This window comes from Hermetia illucens, chromosome 6 (genome assembly GCF_905115235.1).
Source record: "Hermetia illucens chromosome 6, iHerIll2.2.curated.20191125, whole genome shotgun sequence".
In the NCBI taxonomy this organism is placed as follows: Eukaryota; Metazoa; Arthropoda; class Insecta; order Diptera; family Stratiomyidae; genus Hermetia; species Hermetia illucens.
This window is the reverse complement of record NC_051854.1, coordinates 14052378-14069755: the sequence shown is the minus strand read 5'-3', so window position 1 is coordinate 14069755 and position 17378 is coordinate 14052378. Positions and strand designations below refer to the sequence as shown.

General features: G+C 42.7%; 1 protein-coding gene across 1 annotated transcript in view; it reads left to right on the top strand.

Moving 5' to 3' along the window:
* The window catches only part of LOC119660334 (glutamate receptor ionotropic, kainate 2-like), a 52076-nt gene extending 36177 nt beyond the window's left edge, over nt 1-15899 (top strand). The window contains exons 9-16 of the mRNA XM_038068817.1: nt 6695-6779; nt 6874-7150; nt 7214-7415; nt 14266-14488; nt 14649-14764; nt 15273-15422; nt 15529-15696; nt 15781-15899. Coding sequence (XP_037924745.1) covers nt 6695-6779; nt 6874-7150; nt 7214-7415; nt 14266-14488; nt 14649-14764; nt 15273-15422; nt 15529-15696; nt 15781-15795 — 1236 coding nt within the window. The 3' untranslated portion in view covers nt 15796-15899. The remainder of the gene's footprint in view (nt 1-6694; nt 6780-6873; nt 7151-7213; nt 7416-14265; nt 14489-14648; nt 14765-15272; nt 15423-15528; nt 15697-15780) is intronic.
* Nucleotides 15900-17378: the final 1479 nt, after the last annotated feature.

Genomic DNA, 17378 nt, shown 5'->3' with positions numbered 1-17378 from the left:
CAGTGTTTCTAGCGTTCACCGTGATTCCATTACGGAGGCACCAACTGTGGATTACTGTGACCGCAAACTTACCGATAATTATTACAGCTAGATTGTCCAAAAATGCTTGTGCGAATACCTTTGTGTCCTCCAGGAACCATAGCAAGGTGCCCATTACCAGGAGCCATAATAAAGGAAAGAGAAACCCTTTTTGTGTGCAACCCCTAAGACAGCCGGCCTCAATAGACTTCTTTCTGATCAATATGCGGATTTTTCCCCACTCTAGCATGTGAAGGATCCAACTGATTAACAGCGGATTGATTCCATGCTGTCTTGCGCGTTACAAATCGCCGCGAAAGAGCTACAATTGAAGGCGCCCTTGGTTTCTATAAATTCGCTCAAGGCGTATACTTTATCGGACATTGCCTTTTCAATTTTTGCCATTAATTAATGAGTGGTGTCTCGGTGGATTTACCTTTTGGTAGGAATGTTGCCTACAGTGATGTATGCATCCCTTATGAACTGATCTACTAATCTTTTTAGTCCTTTTAGCAGAAAGGAAGTTAGACTGATCGGTAGGAACCTTTTTGCATCTGTGTAGGTGGGTTTTCCTGGTTTTGGGAAAAATATTCCCATCACATCACGTTACCTGATTTCAATATAAGCGTGTGTTACGCAACCGCGGTATATATTCCGAATATGTAGGCCCAGGGCATCCATTTCCTCTATTACTAGAGTAGGAATAATGCCACCCGGACCTGCAGACTTGTATCTGTGGAACGAGTAAAATGTCATTTCACTCCTTCTCGTGAAATGACTTGGTATGCCAGAGGTTGAAGTCTATCGGCTCCGAGATGAGATTTTGGATGCTGTCTGGAAAGTGCACTTCAAGCAAATGGTTTGTCGTTTCCTAATCGCTTTCTGTCTACCTCCCGTTCCGTAAATGTAAATAACCCAGTTTCTGGCTACGTTCTTTAACAAAGATCCGCTTCAGCTTTGAGGTTGCCTCAAAAGAGTTGGTCGCTTCCCAAAAGCATTTCCATGGTGATCGTTTGGCCGACCTTATGCTTTTCCTTAGAGCTATTTGAGCCTCTTTGTACCGAATCTAGCAAACGGCTGAATCAGACTTTAGAGGTCGGTTGAGGAGCGCACTTGTGATTTTCCTCTATTTCGCCAAATCCGAGTTTCATCATGGTGTTTTAACCTTCTTGATTTACCTCTTTCCTGACCACGTTGAAAAAAGTGGGTTCATTTCCCAAATTGAGGATCTGCAAATCGGTTCCTATCAGAAACTCCAGTTGTCTCGATCCTCTGGCACTGATGTTGGAGCTTTCTCAGCATATATTGTGGGCTTTAACATCACATCCTACTATCATTCCCATGCCTTTACTTTTGGCATATTGGTTAGCTCTGATGAATATTCCATTGGGAGCTTCGTCTACGTCATAAAGTAAATAAGCAGAGCACCATTGGATCTCCTTGTCTCCCTGTTGGCTTTTTATGGTCATACGTCATACGTCGTTATCCAAGATAGCTCGGAGGTCTTTTGCAACCATCATGCAGGAGCAAGGACTACGAATTTCAATAGCATACAGCACGTTACCATATCGGAAGTTTAAGGCCCTAATTTCCAGAACAACAATCCATGGATCATGTATAAGGTATACATATGCCTTGCAGCTATTGATCGAACGACTAATAAGTGTAGTCTCCGTTTTACAATGTTGCAAATTTATCTGAGAGATCTGGCACCTCATCTACTGTTCAGAAGAAGATGGAGTAGCAGTCAACTTCCGCTTTGGGGGGGATTGAACCCCCTTTTACTAAAGCGTTTCATTTCCCTCTTCACCACAGTGACCAGGTATCCGGAGTAGTTCCACTGTATTGAATCTGGAAATAGAGTTCAAACGGTTTCTACGCTCCTAAACGACTTTCGTGGTGATCAAAAGACTACTCAACGTCCCCAGTCTAGCCCTGACAATCGCTGCAGATTGCGATGTGCCTGCCCTCCAACCGCTCACCATGCATTCCTCTGGGACTTCCCAGTTCTGCCTACGTTTCAGGGAAACTTCATATCTTTTACCAAACACATGTATGGGGACCTGGAAATCAGAATGCATTCTAAGAACTGAATCGTATATTTCAACACACCATTTTGAAATCCCGATCAACAGGAAACATAGGCATGTCATCAGCATAAATTAGAGCATGTACTGGCAAATTTTGCAGTTGACGATCAGCATACTCCACCAGTTGTTGCTTCTGCTGTTAGGTAACGATTGACACCTACCTCAACAAATAACAGTCTCCGCGTTAGTATAGCACAGATCCACTTAATTAAAGTAACATCGACGCCATACTTACTCACCCTTTAGAGTTTCAGCCTCTATCTCTGAAACCAAAGAATGAAGAGCAGCTGCACAGGATTTTCTACGTTGGTTAGAATGTTGATTTTCATTTAGTGGGTGCGACCTAAGCGCCTTTCCAAGAATGCGAAGCGCAACCAATCTTTCCAAACCTCTCAGCAAGAGTGATGACAAGTTGATCTCTCTGAAGTTCTATGGATTTACATTTCTATCTTTCCCAGTTTTAGGTAAGAGCTAAGAGGTAGCCCAGAGCTAGACATGCTAGAAAAATATTTCATAGCAGTCCCTCTAAGTGCTCTTCACCCTCTTTTAGCATTGCTGGACCTTGCATTACTTACGTGTTGAAAGGGCTGCAGGAACTCCCAACTCTCTCCCTTCTACTCCCCCCGCCAGTTTTCCATAATGAAGTAATTTCAAGAGGGTCTGTATTGATCAGATCTGGAGTCCAGAAGCAGAATGAAGAGGCTTTACTGTGCTGCAGGTTGACTTGATCAACCTCCATATTTTTCAATAAAAGCTTAGTCTTATATAAAATGAAATACAGTGAGCATAAGCCACGATCCATTTCGCACTCTACCATCTGAATTAGCGCATGCGGTGATGCAACTACGAAGGGGTTCGGCTTTTCACGTAAGTCATTTTTTTGTTTCTGATTCAACACCTTTTTCGGTTCGCGCAGACCTGAATCCATAAACTAACATCGTGCCAGTTCGGCTCATGTTGTAGTTTTTTCAATATGTAAACTATTGCAGTACTTTATTAATATTTTGTATTTTTAGAAAATTTTTTTCATGACTAACTGCCAAAAACATTGTTTTACAAAGTAATTGCAGACTCTTTTTGGAACATTCACAACTGAGTACGTTTGTCGCTCCGCAAATTACTCACTTCGTCACAGAACTCGACCCCTCGTTGAAATCAAAGGGTTTTCAGCGAGGAACCAAATGCATGGTTCCCTTAGCCCAGTTACCCTAAGTTTAAATGGACGTGTCGCTGTCCCTGACTGCGCTTTCTTCCGTAAAGAAAACTTTTAGCCGGCCCATGGAGACCCTCTTCGGTTTTCCTTCGATCTCATAGTTAAAATTGTTTGGACCTCGCACGGGGACCTCGAAGGGGCCTCTGGACCACCGGGAAGCGCCAGTCCTAATTAGAGTAGGTCTCTCTGCAAACACGGGTTCCGTTTTTCGCGCAGCTGGCGGGGGGCTTCCACACTGCGGCCTTGAGCAAACAGAACAATCCGATGGTGTTAGGTTCTCCCCATATGCCGACTCTGCGGAGCTTGCAGCAAACTTCTTCCGACTGGCTGCCCAGAGGACAAGTAGAGCAATTGGCAGAACTGACGATCAGTTGCACTGCTACAATTAGTCCCAGCAGAAGAATTCGATGGTAGGTAGGTCATTGGAATGAAAGCATTGGTTGAACCAATAGAAGGGAATGTGTTTGGAGGCAGATGAGAGCATTGATGAGAAGGATGAATTGTTTTGCGAAGAATTTCTCGAAGATAAGTTTTGCAGATGAAAAGTTGAACTTAGGAGAAGTAAATTCATCCCGTTAGTCTAACCTGACTTCAAACGGGAGGACAATTTTCGGAGGAATAATTCGAACTCGTGCCTACTGGTCTGACCGACTATTGAGTTGATATTCAACTCAAAAACCACAATATGTATGTGTTGAAAATAATTGTTAACGGTCTCCGAGATGGCTTGGTTTTGTCGCCGAAGGTTGTTATCGCGTGATGCATCAGCGGAAGAAAAGGATGTCTGAGTGAAAGAGAACACTTAAATTAATAGCGATTTAACACATAAGATCGGTTTGGTTGGAAGTGGAAAGACGCGCTTTCTGGTGTTTCCTCCTGCGATCACTTTTCTGAAGTTTACACGCTTGAAGTATTTGGGGGCGTGGTCGCGTGCCTTGCAGTTTATGCAACTAGAAATTTTATCTGGCATTTTCAGACACTCAGCTACCCCTAGTAGGGGATACATTCGATACAGTAATATATATTCACAGCTTGTTTCGCCTTCGATGTGACAGACAACACGCAGGAGACGCCCTGTTCTTTCAGACTTTCAGCAATTCCCTGCGTAGAAAAAGTGGGACTTAGACTCCGATTAATAATGTGGTTTTCTCCGAAGGGACAGTATACAGGAGCAACTCCACCGGATTTAAAGAGGATTTAATGAGTACTTTGCGTCAAATTACAATTAGGCCGAATTTGAGAAAAATGGTCTTCTAAGATGCGACAATAGAGATTTATTCTGAGGAGCGGGTCTTTCTTTGTTTTGGTGTCTATTTCTGTTACAAGGGTGAGTAAAAACGTCTACACACTGAGTCGTGGAATTCCACAATAGTAAGCCGGCAGAATACCAACTAAAAACCGCCATTTCCGTCATAAACGTATTGGACTGTAGGCAGACGCCTTTCTCAAAGTCCCCCCTCTCTTTTCTTGTACAAGGCGCTTGCGATACAATCCAAGGTACTTAACCGTTTGCTTTGAAACTGCACTTGTCCGGATACCTGAGAGGTTAGAACACAAGGCTATGGTATGGAAGGTCGCGGTTCAAATCTTACTGGGAACAGTCGACTCAGCTGTGAATGAATACGTGAGTCAAATCACGGTAATAATCTTGGGATGGCGCAATACTGACCACATTGCCTCTTATAGGGTACCGTAATATTGCAGTGTACCATTACGGTTTTGAATGAGGTGCTCTAATTCACTTCAAGCTACTGATCCAATTGGGTCAGGAGACCAGGCAACTTTTAGCGATATCGAATTGATGGACCTCAGCGCAAAACCAGGATGTCTGGAGTTCCTTAATAAGGCGGGCCTAGATCGGATACCGGTTGTTGCGGCGTTGATGATGATGAAATATCTCACACCAGATATAAATTTGTAGAGACACAGACTGCCTTCTTACCCTAACTTCATTCTATAAGATTGAGTATCGTTTGTGTGGAAAGCAGTGGATTGCTAAAGCTATTGACGGAAATTATGTCAACTATTTTCTGTATTTGGTTTTGAGCCCCACCTAAACTCCAAGACGATTAGCTATTTCTTAATAATTCAGACTCCATTAAGTCTCCCTAATCTTCTTTCAATCGACCAGGGAACCGTCAGTTCTAGCGTTCAAAAAGCTCATATAAATAAACATAAGTGTTTATAGCTAACATTCCAAACTTCATACTTGTGTCTGCTACTATTATTTCCTCTTAACATCGCTCTAATAAAAAGCAGGAAAAGATGATATCTCCTCCTGTTCCATAATTCATCAAAGTTAAAACGTCTTCCATGGCATATTTCCATAAAATATGTGGATACCTGAATATTATGCTTCAAAATCCCACCCCTGCAAAAACCACCCCAAAACCAAACACAAACCAAACCAACGTCGCTCAAATCTTCCCGAGAAATAAAATAACATTTCTCCTGAAAACTTATCCCTTAAAACCAAACTCAAACGTTTCAGTGCAAAAACAACCCTCCACTATCCGCTTTAATGTCCTTTCACGCCTCCCCATTCCCCTCGTTTTTGCCGAATATTTGGCGGTTTTCACTTTAAACATGCCAAGTTCCCAACCTAGATCCAGGATGTGTTCTCCCGAGTACATCCTTTATTACTCTCAATTTATCCGCCCGCCCAGTCTTCGCCGAATTCTATTCACCTCCTCCGTCATTCCTTGCCCGGAATTCACAACAGCTTGTCCTGATATCTAGATACTAAATGAAAATTATTTTTATGTCAGCGGAAACTTTGGAATTTACTTTTGGTCTCTTCGAGGGAGTGGTGAGGCTCATTTACGCCAGCCATTGTTGGTTGAGAGTAGTCTACGAGCTGCCCCGTCCATTTGACTACTCCATGAAAAGAACTTTAGTCAAATGCCGGCTAATGGGGACATGTGGGAGCACATTTAAAGTAGTTGAAAATTTTTTTTTGGTACATGTGCGCACTTAGCTGCTCCGGGTGAATGGGTTTTGCTGGCATAAAATCTGATTTGGTAGCTTTTAACCGAAAGTTCTCTGTGTGGCACCCGTTTTTATGGAAGATGTTGGCTTTGGGGAGTTTTTCACATGATTCAGGCGAGATTAAAAGGTCTCAGCAAGAGTGTCAGACAATTGTTTCACGTCTTTGTGAATCTACCCTTTGCAGGATTAAGCGTTTAATGAAGAACGATCCGTTTACTGGCGTTAATTTCAGCTCCACGGGAAGGGGCTCTTGTGTATGTCTTTTTCAGGACAAACCCACTCTTTGTGCCTTTCTGAAAAAGTCGTTACCAAAGCTGCAATTTAAGATACTCTAATCTAGATACATTCTATTAAATAAATTTTATTATGCGAATTATCGTTTCAGAGAGCAGATCTTGCCATCACGGATTTAACTATGACCTCCGATCGCGAGCCCGGGGTGGATTTCACAATGCCATTCATGAACTTAGGTACGGTACCGCTGAAATAGATTTCACAGCTATAATTTCCAGATGCTCTTATATAATATAATATTATAAAATATATATTGCATTTAACTTTCAGGAATTTCCATTCTCTATCGGAAGCCCACCAAGGAAGCGCCGGACTTTTTCTCCTTCATGTCACCACTCTCGACGGAAGTTTGGATTTATTTGGGGTTAGCTTATCTGACGGTGTCATTAAGTTTATTCATACTAGGACGCTTATCGCCTGCCGAATGGGATAATCCCTATCCTTGCGTGGAGGAACCGACAGTATTGGAAAATCAATTCAGCTTGAACAATGCCATGTGGTTTACAATTGGTGCGGTACTTCAGCAGGGCTCGGAAATTGCTCCAAAGTGAGTGTGGGCGTACTTTTGTCCTTATTTTCTGGAAATTACATTTGTTTTTGTCATTTGCAGGGCACCTTCTACAAGGACTGTGGCGTCCATTTGGTGGTTCTTTACCCTGATTATGGTCTCCTCGTACACTGCTAATTTGGCTGCCTTTTTGACTATCGAATCGCTATCAAGTCCTATTAATAGTGCCGAAGACCTGGCCAATAATGTTGGCGGTGTTACTTATGGTGCAAAGAGTGGTGGAAGTACATTTAATTTTTTCAAGGTAGGGTCTTATGTTTTTAAATATTTTTATTTTTCTTTCGGTTTAAAAAACAGAGTTAGGCAGAAAAATTGCAAAAATGCAATGAGGGGTCGGAAACTATCCTTCCCCCTATTTTCCTTAAGTTTTGACCGAGAATTATAATTTTTATCAGATGCTGATAGAGTCACGTCACTGTGGGTCGTTTGCGATAAGAATAGGGTAGATAGATAGATATAGATAAGGGGAGGAAATCACCAGAAGACACAAGAACAAATAAACGTAGAGATAAAGAGAGGTGAGAAAATAAGGAAGTAGGAGACGAGGAAATGGAATCGCTGAAAGACGAAGAGATCAGAAGGCGAAGAAGGATTGGGGGGACGAAAAGATAAGGGGGGAGAAAATAGAGCGAGGAGGTGATAAGACGAGAAGATAAGGACATGAAGACGAAGACGGCTACGCAGGTGTTATACGCTCCCTTTTTTAATTCGCAAAACATGGCAAGGGGTGCGAATTATATCTAACGTTAATCCGCCCACAGTTCGGATCAAAGCTTGACCGGAGCTAGACAATTTTTGTTTAGGGATTGAAATGGAGAGCAGCTTGCCCTACCCTATATGGTCCATGGATTTCTCTTTTTGGGTTCCTGGTTCACTGGTACTGGTACGAAATCGTAGTCGTCTTCGTCCCTCTTTTCATTTTTGAACTTTGGATGTTAAACCCAAAAAGAGGAGTCTGTGACCATAAAGAGTGGAGGCAAGTTGCTCTCCATTTGGTCCGGTTCGACATTAAGTAGATGCAGACTTGCGACTCCTCAACCTGTAAACACAAATTGTTAATATCAAGATTGTTAAAAGGATACAAGATTTTATCCGTGACGATCCCAATCTCTACTCATCTACATAGCCAGTCTTGCTAAATTCGTGTTTGAAAGGTCTGAATGTGTTTTAAAATTGACTCCACAGAATGTTGCATATCTGTCATCCCCCCATCATTAGTTGATGCCTTGTAATGGATCACAGTCGAATTCCGCTTATCTGAGGCTTCTTTTCTTTTGTTGGAAGATATTGTATAAATACTTCCAAATTTTAAAGTTCTGCTACTGGACTATATTGCGAATGAGGATCAATTCTCAGCTTATGGATGCCCAAGGCTAGTTTCTAGATCAGATCCATTTGAAAGCAGTTCTGCGCTAATAACGTCACTACAAATGAGAGCATTTCCTCCCGTCATAAGAATTGGAAGGGGATATATAACGTAGATAGCGAGAAAACGAACAAGGCAGCAACCACGTTCTCTCACTTGGCGAGCAGATATCTGACCTTTCTAAAGTAATAAAGGTTTTGTGGGATGAGCCGAAAAAATTGGAGAGGGGAGGAGCGCAGATTCCTTCAAATTTCAGCAATTTTCGTGGCACCCAGACCCCATAAACTATCTGCTATTTTGAAGTTCAGACCCTTCCCCAACACCAGTGATCGTGAATTTCGCTCGTTTTCTTGAAATTTTCAATATTAACCGAGATACAAGCACGAGCGCAAGCGAACAACATAGTCAGCAATGCAATTGTCGCCCATTTTTAGTATGTGACCTTTCCACTGCCACTTCCACCTTCCAATCATATCAACCATCGGAGACAGGCCCGTACAGGTGTGCATGGAAAATTTTGTGTAATGTTTGCGGTCACTTTCCGTAAGCTGCCCCCATATAGCAACACAGAACAGTTTCTTGATCTTGGCCTTGAGGTGACTGCATTTCCAGATTTTAGACAAGGTAACTAAAGCGGTTGATTCCAAAGACGGCAGAATCGACAGTTCGAAACTCTGCCCGTTGATATAGATAGGGAGAGCCCGATGACCCGTCAGACTGAGTTCTTTGGTTTCGTTGGTGCTTATCTGCAATCAGACTCTACTTGCCTCTTTTTCCAAATACACAACTATTTGGTATGGTATGACTGGGTGAAAGAGCAAAAAGATGTCATCGTCCATTGAACCCCTCCACGTCTTCAGGCCAGCATAAAGAACGTGACTAATAACAAGAAGAAATAATATCGGTTGGTTTCAGGATGCGACGTTGGCGGACTCTGTTTTTGACCTTAAATTCCTCATAGATTTTACGTTGATACAGCACATTGACATTTTGTCCCATCCAATGTGACTTAGATAATGGTTATTAGTTTCTTCGAAAGTTTTCTAGAAATCCGTGGAGAGCGCGGAGATCTAAAAATGTTTCAAAATGTTTCAAAATGATTCGTAGGGTGTAGGGTGTTGATGTGGTAAATGCAGGAGGATCCGGAGCGGAAATTAGCTTACTCCCTGTCGACCAAGTTTTTGAGGTTTTCGTTGATGCATTCCGGTATTATTTTAGTTAATATTTTGGCGACGGTATGTAGAAGGCTTATACCCCTCCAATTGTTACAGCTAAGACTCGTGTCTTTCTTTCGAATCTTAACGATCATCTTCTTCTTCCACTCTTTGAGAATGGTCTGGGATTCTCAAGATTTCCTTGCTACTGAAAGCAGCAGATTTGCAGTTATTGCAGGTAAAATAATAAATAATTCTGCGAGGGGACCATCAAGCCCAGCAGCTTTACTTTGCTTGAGTGCATTAACGGCCGTATTCGCATGTTACGGCGGCTAGCCATTTCATCCACAGTGGGAAAAACCTCACCGGATGTGACATGGGTAAGAACCACGATGAAGCGATCTCGTCACCTCTTTAATATCTCGTGATTGTGGATGAGAAGCGATGTCCTTTACACGATCACAGAAAGATATACGATTAAATGCAAGCTCTTTTATGATGCGTTACATACTTCTGAAAGGGTTGCGCATGGCGGCATCTTCGACTTGGCCAGCGCAATAGCAAATTCTCTCTTGTCACGGCGTGTGATACTGAACTTCTTGGGACTTCGTTCGGCATCGGAGTTGGAGCGTGTCACGCCTGCCATCACTTGCTGCGGTTAGTAGAGCCTTCAACCCCTTCCGTTCATCGAAACGTTTCCATGACTCTGCAGTGAGCCAGATATTATGGCGCCCCTTCGGAGCAAGCTGCGTAGTATTCTAGAAAAGGAGAAGAGGAGACAATTCCTAAATTTACTGCTGATCGCGAAGTTGTCGATATGATTGCTTATATGGCGTCGGTCCGGTGAAACCCAAATGACCTTATGGCACTGGAAGTCGCAGAAATGCACGAACCTCTCACCACCACTGTTCTCGTCGCCAAGACCATATTTCCCCATCACACGCCCGAGCAAGGTGTTGTCAGATCCCACCTTGGCATAAGAGCACGTTTTCGCAAGAGGGAGAGGGATACTCTCCAGAGTCCCACCATCTTACCTCGCTTAGGCCAAAAATGTATATAGGGGGGAATGGGGTAGACATTTTTTTCCGGAATATGGTCGCAAATGGTATCAAATGAGAGGGCTCGATTAGCACTTTTCGAAACAGGTTTTTTTATATTGGGTGAAACATAGGGCAGTGAGTGCTCAACATGTATGAATCGAAAAGTGTAACAGGCCGATCTCAGAACTTAACCAACCCAACACCTGTCAAGACTCCTCAGCATCTCTCTGACAATTATGTCTACAGAGAACTACGCATCCTACATTCCACAGGAAAGCAAGGTGTGATCGATGCCGTCCACAACCCCATTGCAAAATACACAGTTAGCAGTCGCCACCAGTGCCTACATTCGTGCGCTATTCGCTGCGAACCTTCCCATCAAATACTTCCGTTTCTCCCTCGAGGGCAGATCATTTACAGTGTTAACGGACTACAAGCCCTTTACTTTCGCGCTTATACAAAAGCTCGGCAAAGCGTCGGCAACTGAGTTTCATCAGCCACTTTACTTCTGACGTCCAACACGTGTCTGCAGAAGACAACGTCGTTTGCAGACGCTTTGTTTCGAATCTTGGAGGTCAGAGTCCCCGCCGCATTTTATTATACGGTAATCGCCGAGGCGCAGAAAGACGACGCAGAATTTCAGAGCCCGAAGGCAAACTCCAAATACAAGTTCAAAGAGTTCCCTAGTCTGGTTTAAATTCCTATTTAGTCTGCGAAACTTCAGACAAGGGACCTAGGCCATTCAGAAGTATTTTACGTAATACACGATCATGCGCGCCGAGGTATCAGGATGAAGAAGCAGTTAGTGACTAGAAAATACTTCTGGCCGTCCATGAAGATGGACGTAAACTCTTGGGCCAGCAGTGCATCGCGTGTAAGTGCACAATCAACAAGCACGTAAGAAAGGAAGACGTATTTTCTCGTTGGACCAAACGGCATAGGACTAATACATACCACCCACAGTTCAATGGTATGCTGGAACATTGGCACCGGACATTTAAGGCCGCTCTAATGGTTCGCGATGATCCGTCGTGGTCGCTGTCATTGCCTTTTCTCCTCCTCGGTATCCGTACAGGCCAACGAGAGGCGTTCGCGGGAATGCTGCGTCTGCTTAGGGATGCGATTTCGAAGATGCTGCCGACTCCACCATCCAGACACGCGACATTGGAGGTCAACACTCTCAGGGATCTCGAGACGTGCGACCAGGTTCTCATCAGGGTGGATGCCCAGTATAGTTTCTTCAGCCGCTCCTCTTCATTTTCGAATGTCATAGTCACGAACCAGTTTCCGATTTCGCAGAAGGATTCTGGTCCTTGGCGCTCCTTTCCTGTTGGACTTAAGTATCTTGATCGCCGCTTGGCTGTTGGTCAGAATAGCAATGTTCTGTCCCCTATATACCCTTTAGAAGTTGAAGGCGATACATCTACCTATGGCGTATATTTCCGGCTGCAATAACATATGCTTGTAAGCTTACCCATTGCTTCAAAGGATGTTTTCCTTGGACCAATGACCTCGCTGCCAGTCCCTCTGCTGTGAGAGGTTCATCAGTGTACTATGTAAACAGTTGCTGGTTTATGTCGTGTGTCACAACCACGCTCTCTCAAATTGCGCGGAAATGTTTTTACCAATATTGCTAGTCGAATGCTCTTGACCGTACTAGCTTTGCTACCTACCAGGGATTTCCTCCCTCTTGGGTTCAGGTTCGAGTTTTTTGAGAGCATTCCAGGCAAATCTCCACTGCTCTCCGTTTTTTTTGGCTCCGACAGTGATGACTTAGGTTCGTCCTTCTTAAGAGCCTCCTCCAGCTTCAGCTCTTCTTTCAGATAACGCAGGTATTATTAAGCGCCTGTGCCACCGAGACCAGTCTCCTTTGTAATCCCTGATATACGGACTTCGAACGTGCTTTTGCTTGTCCCTGACTTTTGAACAGTGACCTTTTTTGTAGCAGGCTAGTGTTTACTTTGGCTCCGGTGTTTAAAGCCCCGTGTTCTCTCTTTTTGGGTGTAATTACCTATTTCTCAGTGTTTTAGAGATGTGTCTCCGCCTGGTTGACCAGCCTGTGTGCTGTACGGGATTCCGATTGTTTGTTGTTAATTTTTGTAGTATTTTTCTCTGGTGTACTTATTTAGTTCCCACGAGTATGAGGGTTGGGAGGCTCACCGTGCCATAGTCGCCCGTACTCGCTCCGCTCAAAGTAAAACTTTCTCATTGTGGCGACCAGGTATCAGTAAGGCTCCGCTCGAGTACAATCAGTTTCCCTGATTGCAAACTATCCAATGAGCACGGTTCGCATGATACTCTGGAATGGGGAGGTCTTTTTCGACTTCCCAGTCTGGATCCGTAGCGTTACGTTAGCAGTAAGGTCGTCTCGTGCAGAACTGCCACCTCCCACTAAAGGCCTTGATAGATGACAGGCTTGGCTTTTGTGGAGTCCAATACTCAGTAACCCTCGGAGAGGGATAGGTTGGCTCCCATCCACATATTATCCTAAGAGAGAGGCAGGTTGGCTCCCAGGGATCTATACTTCGTGCCAGTTTCTCCGGCAGTCCAGTGCTTGACCCTAAAACTGATTATAGGCGTTATGTTAATTTCTGTTAACCAACTTTCGCAAAAGCAAAATATTCTATGGCTTTTTGCTAAAAGTAAAGCATGTCCTTCTAGACTTTTGGTTTGGTTTCCGTCTTGTACCAGAACAATTTCATTATCATCCATTGTGATGCTATTTTGGTCGCTTGTATCTCAAATTTTTCCATCAAGGACGACATTTTTAAAAATTTTAATATCAATAATGCTCAGCTCCTTTAAAAGCATTCTATTTTTATTCCAGCTCCTGCTGCTGAGCCCAATCCTGAAGTTGCTATCATATTTCATTATTATTATACAGTGTATAGTGAAGGACTGCCGGTATTTGCTTTCTAAAGTTTACTTTCTCCCGAGTATCTTCCTTGAGAAATTATACCTCATAAACTTGTTCACTTACAAGATGCATTAAAGATATTAAAGTGGTGCAGATACTTTAAATCGATCACGAATCAAATTGAGATTGAAATAAACAGCGATAAGGGCCGCAAAATTTCAATATCCTTAATGCAGTACGGATTAACTTCTTGTGGAGAATATGATGGGATCCTTGATGAGATTCAAACCCTTTGTCGGACCAAATCTACTGAAGTGTTCTTTATCTGTTTGGATGTCTAGACCTTATTTCTTGGTATGGTTCCCTTAGATTTCGGAATTTAATCAAATAAATTAAATTAAAATTTTGCAATATAATCAAAGAAATTCAACGGGGCATGGTTTCTCTTCCTTTTTTGCGAAATAGCTAATCGGATAGTCCTTTAAATCAGTCCAAGAGAGTCTGAAAGAAGTTATGAAGGGCGGGTATGCCACTGCTTAAGTTTCGTTGCCTTGAAGTATAAGGAGACATTTTCTGAAATTTTAATTTTCAAACTCAAATATATTTGCATATTTATTCAATATCCTTGATACATAGAGACCAACCAAACTTAACGAGACATTTCCATTCAACCGCAGGGCTCCCAACATGAAGTCTATAAAAAAATGTATGAATACATGGCAGCACATCCTGGCATGATGACAAGTTCCAATGAGGAAGGAGTAGACAAGGCTGAAAATGAAAATTACGCTTTTTTGATGGAATCCACTTCGATTGAGTACAATGTCGAGCGAAAATGTAAGCTCACACAAATTGGAAACCTGCTCGATGAAAAAGGCTACGGAATTGCTATGCGGAAGAGTGAGTACTTGTTTTTTCGGCCCCGACTATCATTTCTTTGGGTCAGCATCTATTCAGCTTAAGTACATACCCATGTTCTCTGTGAGATTACAGATATCTTTTTTCCAAGAACATCTTTCACTTTCTCGGTAATGAACAATTTCTCTAATTATATCTGCAGATTCTCCGTACCGGAATGAATTGAGTCAGGCCATCCTGAATTTGCAGGAGCAAGGCGTGCTATCTAAAATGAAGACCAAGTGGTGGAAGGAGAAGCGAGGCGGCGGAGCCTGCTCGGTGGGTGAATATAATTACGAATAATCTATTCAAAGATATTTTTATCTAAAAGCCAGGCCGATGAATAGGAGCATCCATACACCCCCCATTCAGGCGAAAACCTTCAACATAACATTTTGCCATGCTTTTCACCTTTATTCGTCTAATCTCATTTGCATGTACACAGCCACACACATCTTAGATACTTTGTACCCATGCATGGACACGTACCCAGAATTAGGTTCGTCCGTTGGGATTATTTTCATGATAGTAATTTCTACGTTTTGCGAAGGTTCCTTTTTATGGGCTCATCTGGCAGCCTTGCAAATTACAGTCTTTTAATGCTGATAGTGATGCTCATCTCAATTTTTGCAGAGAAGCACATCCTCCGGTTTCCCACAAAACCCCATTTAGACGGGAACGAAAGATAGCAGCCAATCTGTTAGGCTACATTATTTATTTAATTTTTAAGCTGCAATTAATCCAAGGTTAATAATGGCCATACTTCTTAATTTATCTTTTTTTCTAGCAAAAAACAGAGAGCGACAGTGCCGAGGAGCTTGGTATGCCCAACTTGGGCGGTATCTATTGTGTCCTTATTGTTGGCAGTTTTCTTGGGAGCATTTATGGAATCGTTGAATGGTTCTGCGTGATTTACCGTCGAGCACGTCGCTTCCGAGTAATTATCTAAAGTGGATTAGCTTAAAAGCAAAAGTTATCATCATTCTGTTACCACTTTATCAACATCCGCTCTCTCTCTTTTTCTCTGCCTATATTTTTTTTAGGTACCACTTAAAGAGGAACTTTTGGAAGAACTCAAGTTCGTGATGCGATGTTCCGGCAACACAAAAGAAGTAAAACACCGGAAAAGTTCAATGCGGAGCTCTCGAAATTCATCGCTTACTCTGGAATCGATTGGGACGGAAAATAGTGAAGGGGCTAATTTGCATAATGTAAGTATGAAATGGAGGATGAAAAAATAATGCTTTTATATTGCTGAGGATTTGACTGTGAAAAATTCTCTGTTGGGCTTTTAGGACGACGACTCCTGATTCACGGCATTTTGGGATTGGACGTTTTGCATTAGTCAAGCAATGAATTCAGAAGATTTTTCAGCACTTTATGTTTATTCAGATAATAAAAAATTCAAAAGTGATTGGTTGGTTGATGATTTAATTTGGCAGAAGTGGAAAATGGGGTCACATTCAATTGAGAATAGAAGCTCCGTAGGTAAGATGTCAGTCCCTAGACGAACGTAAAAAACAAAAACATTCTTTAATGGGAAAAATTTTAATGAAGGTCCTGAAGTAATCACCCATTTTCTCAAATTTGAGTTGCAAATGCGGAGTCAGCCCACTTGAATGTTGGGTATTTGTACTGCAAGTCCCATCTGATAGCTCCCAGTGCGACATAAGACAGCTCCTTTATTTCGTTGTTTGGCTTTGTAGTTGCTAAGGACGGTTCACATTCTCATTAAATTTTTCGTCTACTGTTTTGAAAAGTAAATTATAAATGCTTACGTAGTAAGGAAAATTCGGAATCCTGATTCCTGAAACCTCATGGGATCTGCAGAAAATAAATTACAGGTCCCTCAAATTCATGATTTTTTGGATTTTTCCAATACCATCACTAAGGTTGTCCTGCTTAAGAAATCAGGAAGCGGCTGCATGGCGAGGAAGTAATTCCTTGTGTAGAATAAGGCGGAATGTTCACACTATACCCTTCCTCCGAAAAAAAAAAATCATCATCAACGATACAACAACCGGTATCCGCTCTTGGTCTGCATTAGTAAGGAACTCCAATTCCAACCCCCCGGTTTTGCACCAATGTCCACCAAATCGATATCCCTAAAAGCTGTCACCATTTTAGGTAGCGTCTGCTACGCTTGCTTTTCCTAACATAAATATTGTCCTTAGAGATTTTCATTAATGTGCAGCCCAAAATTTCACGTCATGTGTCGCTTGCTCCATCTGGATGAAGGTAGACTTCACATCTCGGGTTTATCGGCCAATAATATCAATATCGCCAGCATAGGCCAGTAGTTGAGTGGACTTGCTTTTTTCAGATCCAGGTTAAAGAGGTGCATCGCAGGGCGACGCTTTGTCTTAGGCCGTTGTTGATGTTGAATGGTGGCGCGAGTGATCCTGCTGCTTTTATCTGACCTCGCACATTGGTCAGGGTCAGCCTAGTCAGTCTTCTTAATTTTGCCGGGATACCGAATTCTCTCATGGCTGTTTACAGTTTTACCCTGGCTATGCTATCATAGGCGGCTTCAAAGTCGATGAAAAGATGATACAACTGACGGTCATATTCCAACAGTTTTCCCATTGCTTGGCGCTGGGAGGAAATCTGATCTGTTGCTAATTTACCTGGAGTGAAGCTTGTTTGGGTCTCTATGGGCCAATTATGTTTTGGGGGTATGGAGCTATAGTAAGTACTGTTGTTCCGTCCAAATGCTAGCTTCCATTCATCATCGAGCCAGTTATTTCGACTTTTTTTGTAGCTGAGCCATGCACATTTGTGGGAGGTTCAGCTTTACGTTTTGTCCTCTTTCTCCATCCTGCAATCTATTATTCCTATTATACCTATCATACCCAGTGGCTCTTACTATGATTTTGATAGCTTGGAGGACGTA